General features: G+C 34.4%; 1 protein-coding gene across 2 annotated transcripts; it reads right to left on the bottom strand.

The window, feature by feature from the left end:
* On the bottom strand, positions 1 to 8650 carry LOC576801 (ectonucleoside triphosphate diphosphohydrolase 5). Of its 2 annotated transcripts, none has more exons than XM_011671699.2 (11): positions 8570 to 8650; positions 7076 to 7485; positions 6401 to 6480; positions 5940 to 6083; positions 5258 to 5375; positions 4493 to 4664; positions 4101 to 4201; positions 2253 to 2498; positions 1794 to 1850; positions 1407 to 1519; positions 1 to 343 (listed from the first exon to the last, which is right to left on the bottom strand). In XM_011671699.2, exons 2-11 carry the CDS (start codon positions 7347 to 7349, stop codon positions 248 to 250), a joined length of 1401 nt encoding a protein of 466 aa, XP_011670001.1. In that variant the 5' UTR covers positions 7350 to 7485; positions 8570 to 8650; the 3' UTR covers positions 1 to 247. The 2 variants fall into 2 exon arrangements, with proteins under 2 accessions (XP_011670001.1, XP_030854973.1); XM_030999113.1 differs by having other exon boundaries at positions 2253 to 2495.

Raw genomic sequence — 8650 nt, 5'->3', positions numbered from 1 at the left:
GCAATTTCAAAGAATTGCACAAAAATCAGAATGGTCATCCAGTTGAATGTTCTTGTATTTTAAGGAGAACTTGTATGGATACATTCTCTCATGTCTGCTCCAGGAGAGATAGATAGAGAGAGAGAGAGAGAGAGAGAGAGAGAGAGAGAGAGAGAGAGAGAGAGAGAGAGAGAGAAGGGGGGTGTGTGTACCATAGCAGGTGCATAGGAAGAGAGATAGAGATAAAGAGCAGAGGATAGTCTCTGTATCATAATTTCTTCATATTTTCCCAATGTGTTCTCAATAGCTCTAGGGTTGCACCAAGGGCCCAGCTGACATTAAAGTCATCAATTGTATTTGTCATCTACCGAAAGAAAAAAATAGAAGAAAAAGAAGACAATTAGTTGAGTTTACTAAGCAGTGTAACTTTTTAGATTAAAACAAATTAATCAATCATACACTCTCATTTTCTATGCACGTACATGCCTCTAAAGCTATGCAAAATATTGTCATTATAGTCCAATAGAATTTATCATAATTAATTATTAATTTATCTTGTGAGATCATTCATCAAGTATTCCTCATACAGCATGTGTAGTAGTGAAACATGTTTTGTCTAAGTAAAAGTGATGAGGGAAATTTACTTACTAAACTCTTAAAGAATCAAGAGCACAAATATTAATAAAGAACAAATTTAGTATAATTTCAATCAAAGAGCCACCCTTTTATAAAAGGGTTCTAATTCATTCATTATTAACCCATCAAATCATTTTACACAAATTTTACGACTATTGTGGTTCAAGAAACACCAGTCTACCAACATTTACCACCCTACCAATGCAATGAGGTATACTTCAGCATTCTACACACATGAATTACCATTGCAACTGAGCCATATTACTGTGGTATTGCCTAAAGTGCTTAGACATTTCACACACAATAATATGATGACTCTATCAATGGCGTATCATACCAGCATTTTTGTTAAAGTGAAGAAGATTTATATTATACAGGTACCACTATGAGAAGAAGGAAAGAGCAGAGTGAAGCCATGAAAGGCATATATTTTAAATAAAGAATAATAATTAAGATCATAAATGGGAACGAAAAGAACATTATAATACTGAAGAGAAGATGACAAGAGTTGGAGTCTCATAAGTTATACATATATATCCCTTGTATGTTTGATTTTATGTTTGATCACATTTTTATTATTATATATGCATGATTTATTGAAGGAAAAAAAAAGATTTATAATTTGTGTGTTCACTATAAGTTTTGGCAGGTAATTTGTAGACAGACAATGGTGCGCTTAGAAACAACCATATTAAGCACCTAATAAATTGTGTGTATTATTATCATTATTATTATTATGATGGATTTATAGATTAAAGTGAGGGAGAGGCTTCAAGAAGATCTAGACTTACCAGTAACTTGACATCATCTCTGAATCTATATCCATGTGATAAAACCGAGCTGAGGTATACAAGATCCATACAATGAAATGGCTTGTCAGCATACATTGTATGGTTGAAACACACTGGTGAGATAAAAATAGAAAGAACAAATCTCAAGTATGTCTAAGAGCACAGGCTACTTAACACTAAACTGGTACGGGTATGTAAAAGTACTTTGTTGAAATGCATTGACCAAAGACATGATGGATATCATTTTTTTTAAATAAATATTTATAAACATTATTTTAAGGAATAAAATATTAATTACTCCTATTTCCATTCCTATAGCATACTAAAATGGATACACAAACATCAACAATAATTAATGAAGCTCTGAAGCACTTTGATCATACTTACCATTTATTGCAGCTTCCCTATAGTCTTTTACTAACATCATTCCTCCTTTCTTCCAATCTAAAATAAAAAGATAATCAACAACAAAATATATTGAGTATACAGATATAAATAACCTTGCAAACTTTACACCAGAACAAAAATGGAACACTGTATTTCAATATCAAATCACACCCGAAAATGATAAATAAATCACTGATTGAAATTTTTAAAATTAAATAGTGCCTTCAAAATTTGTATTAATATGCTGTTCATTGTTAATTTGTTTTCTCTCCTTATTCCGTGGGAATAGAGTTCACAATGATGCTATCATACGAATATAGAAAAATACAAGATTTTATAATCCTCATCAAATACTTATTTTCTAAGTGAATATACATCAATTCTTTTCATTAAAAACTGTTTGACCTATCAAATTTTGGACATACTACTATACAACATAATGGACAAACTTGAACTTACCAACTTTTTTAATCTCTGCAGCTCTTTCCCAGAAGTAAGACAAGGCATAAAAAGAAGAGCTTTCCTGCATTTCTGATGGCACTATGACAGTATCTTCTATAAAGGCTTTAACCACACTCAAGCAGTTTGCATACATATTTTCAGAATGTAAATTTGATGATGATACAGAGTACGTATTGCCTCCAAAGTCCCATGTACCTGAAGTGAATGGAGGAAGACACGTACTGGCAAACTCTTCTGGACCTGCTGACCAAAACAAGGAAGAAAACAAACCTGGAATCATTTATTGATCAATTAAAAAGTATTGTACATTTCATTTTCATTACCTGATAGCTAATATTTGTAATAGAAGTGATAATGGATCATTGATATTGTGCATTGGTATTGGATATTTTTTATACACGGTTTAATATCTCTACTGCCGGCTTGGTATTATTTGGTAATTTCATATTTCTTATACTACCATACAGAATTTTATTAACTCCAATATTGTATATAACAATTAGTCATTTTATTGAAATTTAGTAGAAATCACTATTTCTTGACTTTGGAATTTTCAATCCATTTTTGTCCACCTTAGGCGTACTCGTTTTTTGAGAGGTCAAATTTCTTTTCTCTAGAGTATAGAGTTGTTTGCTTTTGCACTAGACACAATGCATTAGACATTCACTGATTATTGGAGACTTGTAAATCTTTTTGATGTAACATATGAATTGGTTCAATTTCTCTTTCATGTTCATAAACAAGTATGGATTTGACCTTATTCACTAAGAATATAAGCTTCTAAGTACACAGTCAAACAACCAAAAGTTTTTTGTACCATCCAAGTGACTAGTTCACTAGTTACTTGCCCCCAGGCAATATACTGCCTATATCGACTATACTCTGAACCTTGTGTCTCTCTGTGCAAAGACGTCCAGTATTTCTATGAGCCTCTGCAGGTGTATTTCCATTTCTTTTTTTATCAAAGAGGGACTATTTTAAAATTAAAACTAGATGGAATTCGACTGCGCGCAGTCGAAAATGATGCCTCCGTCATAGAGCAATTTTACAAACCAAAACAGAAGAAATTTTTCAAATTCAAGTTCAATTGTAATCCATTAACAGGTTCTCAGAATATCGTGATTAGGCCTACAAGCAATTTCTCATATACATATATGACCCTTTGATCTTTGACCTCATGACCCTAAAATCTACTCAGTTCATTGGCTCTGCAAGATGTCCTGTGTTAAATAGTAATCCATCTGTCAGTTCTAATGAGAATGAGTTCACAAGCTATTTTAGCATACATAATGACCCATGACCTTTGACCTTATGAACCAAGAATCTACTCAGTTCATTGGCTCTGCAAGATACATAAATGATCCGAGTTTGGCAAGAATCCATCGATCTGTTCCAATGAGAATACGATCACAAGCTATTTTTGCATACATAATGAGCCGCATGACCTTTGACCTTGACCTCATGATCCCAAAATCAAATCAGTTCATCAGCTCTGCAAGTAACATACATGACCTAAGTTTGGCAGGAATCCATCAATCTGTTCTTGAGATAACGCGATCACGAGCTGTTTTTGCATACATAATGTGCGCTGTGACCTTTGACCTTTGACCTCGTGACCCCAAAATCTAATCAGTTCATCAGCTCTTCAAGATACATACATGACCTAAGTTTGGTAGGAATCCATCAATCGGTTCTTCAGATAACGCGATCACGAGAACGGGACGTACGTACGTACGTACAGACGTACGTACGTACAGACGGACGGACGGACAACCCGAAAACATAATGCCTCCGGCTACTTCGTAACGGAGGCATAAAAATAGAGATTATTTTGTATAAACTCACCCGAGAGCTGATCGATATCACTTGATCCAACAAAGATTGGGTTTTCTTTCTCTCGCTTTAATATTTCCAGTCTAGCAGCTTTAAGTCCAAGACCTAGAAAACTAGAATGTGAACAAAAAGATATTAATACTAAGAAAAGAGCTGTCTAAAAAAAAAATGAACACTGACTATAAATCTAGTGCATAGATGACTATTCTATACTTATGAAATAAGAAACACTTCACAGATTTTACCACTTTTATATGCAAGCAATCATTCACAATTTTCTTCTTTTTCTTGTCTTTTCCGCTTCAAACTTCCCGGCTCTCTGATACCTTCAACACACAAACACCTTCTTTAACATCTATGGCTTTCCTTTTCACAAATCAACTAAAAACTTATCAAAATCAAACCTTTTTGTGTAGAGCTTGTAGTTATGATGAAGGAATGGGTACGTCTTGATGTAATTTCCATGTATATGATGAGACAATGTTTCTTCAATTTGAGGTAAGAAGGTGACCTGAGTTGACCCTCCTCCCATGTCCAGTGTACCTCTTGTTTCTGGAGTTGAGCTTATGAGAGCTCCTTCAGAAAATATGATGAAAATAGAGTGATGGTTTAAATTATTGTAATCTGCTCTCCATTTCTTGCTAATTAAAACATACTCCTTACTCTGTGCATCAAAAATAAATAAGTGTAAATCTTAACTTTTCTACTACCTGAGCCACATCTGCTGTTTTACTGCCATGACAGAGTAAAGCATTTCTATATCAGTCCATCAGAAATTATTCCTGGATTACACGACTTTTACACATCTTTCAGGTGATAATTCATCAATGAATGATTTATATTTAATGAACAATTGTTGTAATTTAGAAAACAATATTAATCTCTTTATTTACAAGCAAAAACATATCTTCATGATGTCAAACACCTGTAATATTAATGTAAATAAACGGCTTTACTGAAATGTAAAATAAAAATCTATAAACCTCACTGACATACACAATACAATAACAACAACAGTAATACAAACTAGCCTAATACAAACATACCCATTGGTTGAAATCAATTTTCTATAAATCTATATTTTCCTAAATAAGAAAATAAATGGTCAGAAAAGACAATGATAAAACATAAAATCAAGAAATTTTTGAAAGGGTAACTTAAAAACTTACCATTAAGAAAATTGACTGTGACCCACATGAAAATGCCCTCGTCTGTTCCATTCATAATGTCAACAGTGGCTTCAGGAGTTTCAACATGAAGCAAAGAGCTCTTGAACAGTGAATATACCTGTATAACATGGAATGGAAAAGTAACAGATGGTTTGACTATATCAAACATAACACAACTGAATCAATGAAACCTATATTGAAACAATCTTTGGTTACCTGTCCCAGAGTAATATCCCTTTGAATTATCAAAAGATAACATTACATACATTGAAAAAATAAGTTTGAAAGGATAATTAAACTTTTGCTTTAAATGAGATAAACAAAAACAAGGAAACAACAATGAAAGCCAGTCTTTGCCTTCTAAATTTAGAAAATAGATAATTTGTAACTTTTCCTCAGACAAAAAAAAGGGGGAGGTTTGATAGCATAACAGACATGAGCCATGCAATAAAAACAAATCTCATGACTCTTAATTTCATATTTTAAGGACTGCACAAAACTGCAAGTTATCTGCATCAATTATCACCATTTGAGTTAACTTGATGATCATATTACTTCATATTTCCTTCCTATTCTTGTGCCACCAGTTTATTTATTTATTTATTTATTTTGTTTTATTTAAACAGGGTATGTAATTCCTTTTAGTGAGGGTTACAGAGTGCCTAATAAAAGTTATACTCACTTCATCTAGGAGAGCTTTCGCCTTCTTCTCTGGTATAAGTCTAAGACCAGCAGTAGCTTTCAAGGCCACTGGGGTCGTTGACCAATGGCTGGATGGAATTGATTGCAATGCTACATTCAAAAGTACTTTCAGGGAGGCTGCTCCCTGAAAATGAAAAATGAAATCAGTGTTCAGAAATCTGTCACTTTTACCAAAGTACCAACAAATAGATGACAAAAGGAAAGTATTTGTATCTTTAAGCAACTGTAAATGTCACTTGTAAAAAATCTGGTAAAAAAACATGATAAACCTTATATTTATAACTATAATGTTACCATTTTGAGCAAGTGAAGTAATGTTTTGCATCCAGCAGAAAAGGTGCTCTATAAATTGCAACTACATGCATTATTATAATTATTATGAATAACACTACAATCCTACGACAGCAGTTTATGCAAAGATTGAATTAAAAGTGAACATACCTCGGATGGATTATCTGCATACTGTGCAAGAGGAAGGTTTGTGAAGTTGAAAACTTCTGATATCAGGATTGGTGGAATACCTGGGGGGGGGGGGGAGGAAGAAAAATACTCTAGATTTTATTAACACTCTAGGTGTATTTTAAATTATTTTAAAGTACTATATACATGTACTCTACTAATAAAAACAAGATGTATGATATACATGTACAATATAAGCTTTGCTAATTTGCTGTAACTCATATGGATCAGCTTTAGCTCTCCCATGAAGCTTACTAACACTTAGATTCTATGTTAGACTCCATGTTCGAATGCTAATGCCCTGTGGTTGACTAGTACCATTTCACTTAATTTCATTGGACAAACTGCAAATGTATCTACATTAAATCCTAAGGTAAACAGAGTCATAAGTTCAGCCCTATACATAGCTCACTAATTTACCAATTTTCAGGTCTGGTAAGGTTTAAGATCGATTGAAACAGAGCTGGGTGAAGTTCATTTGTGACTTTAATATGAAGATGGTGGATGACTAATGATTTACAACTACTATCAATATCATATGGCTTTTTTTTCCATTTTTTTTTTCATGCACAGCTAATATATTTCCTTTTATCTACTTCTGGAAATTTGACTACCGAGTAATGACTTTTTCTATTGATCAGCTACTTTCAAATTCACCTTGGGGAGTTTCTTGGAAATGGAAGACATGGACCCTGGAACCAGTACTGCCTGCATCAAACATAACACCATAGTAATCATCATTCTGCTGGACCTCGGATACATCATCATCATCGCTCTTCCACGTCATATCTTTGTGACTAATATGGATGTAATCATAATCCTGAGACACGACCGCATCTGAAGATGACATCTGTTTCCTGGTCAGGTAAAAGAGGGAGATTCCGAACAAGATGACCGATACAGCCAGGATCTTACAAGACACCCGCTGCATTGTGTTGAGGACCAGTGATAACTCTTTGCTGGTACCGGATCATCAATGGCAGAAGCATCTGCAACTAGTACTTCCTCGACCAACATGGAGCACTTGGTTTAACAAGTTATGAAACATAACTGGTGAACTGATGATCCTGAAAATATTTACAACAAATTTACGTCAAATTATGAAAAATACTCTCACATACAAATATCGTTTAAATGCAAAGTTTGGGTCATGAAATATACTTGTATTTCTTTGATTTCTTTTTTTTGAAATATACTTGTATTTCTTTGATTTCATACATATTACATGATCATATTACTATATTAGTAATAGTATCAGACAATTTTTAATGTAGAGCATTATACCCTCCTCAGTCCTTGCCCCCTGCATAAAATGTTGATTGCATACCGTACCGACGGTGGGGTGTGGGTGCGCGCGTGTGTCCAGTTATAGCGACCGTAAACTAAAATTACAGTCACTAACTTAACACACGCGCACGCCCACACCCAACTGTCAGGACGTCTTGTCATTGTATTGTGCTGCAGTTAGCTGTGAATCCTGTGAGAAGGTGCATATTAATTATTATTATTATAGACCTAGTCTAAGTGTTCGTTTTTAGGAAAAATGCTCCGAAAAAGATAAGAAAATTGACACGAAACAGGTAACAAACATATCAACTTTTAAATCATGACCTTTATTTGGACATATTTTGATGAATAGATCTAACTTAGATCTAGACTAGAGATCCAACAGTTAGGGTCTATTTCATTTGGTAGACCCCAGTCCCAGACTAAGTAGATCTAGATCTAAGACTCTTTTTTGTACCCCTCCACGCAGGAGTTACGGGTCAAAGTCTGGATAGACTTCTGAAATAGCGCCTAATGTTTTTATGATATTGATATCAATATCATAAAAACATTATCACCATGCCCTAAGGCTATCTTCACAGCTTACGATATTGGACGAAGCCGCAGCAGCACTGACGCTAGCGCGGCCGCGGCAGCGGCCGGGCCGAGGCCCGGACATCACCAAGCTGCCAAGCAGTTCTGTAAGACAGTAACCAACCAAGACTGCAAGAGCCGTCTTACGTCGTCAGAGCAGATGTATTCTCCGCCAAAATACGTTTAACTCATCTCACTTTCTTTTCAAAGTTTCCTTTTCTTCGTTCTCATTCGATCAAATCATAACATCGCGTGAAATTTAGACCTAAAAGTAAATCACAGAGATCTTACCTGTACGTGGCGAAGTTGACTTTAAAATTGGTAATTTCACATGCAAGATCGATCATGATCGATATCGCGATATGCATAATA

Source organism: Strongylocentrotus purpuratus, unplaced genomic scaffold (assembly GCF_000002235.5).
Source record: "Strongylocentrotus purpuratus isolate Spur 01 unplaced genomic scaffold, Spur_5.0 spur5_scaffold_5, whole genome shotgun sequence".
Classification (NCBI taxonomy): domain Eukaryota; kingdom Metazoa; phylum Echinodermata; class Echinoidea; order Camarodonta; family Strongylocentrotidae; genus Strongylocentrotus; species Strongylocentrotus purpuratus.
Note: the sequence above shows the minus strand (reverse complement) of the source record. Positions and strands in the feature narration are given on the sequence as shown.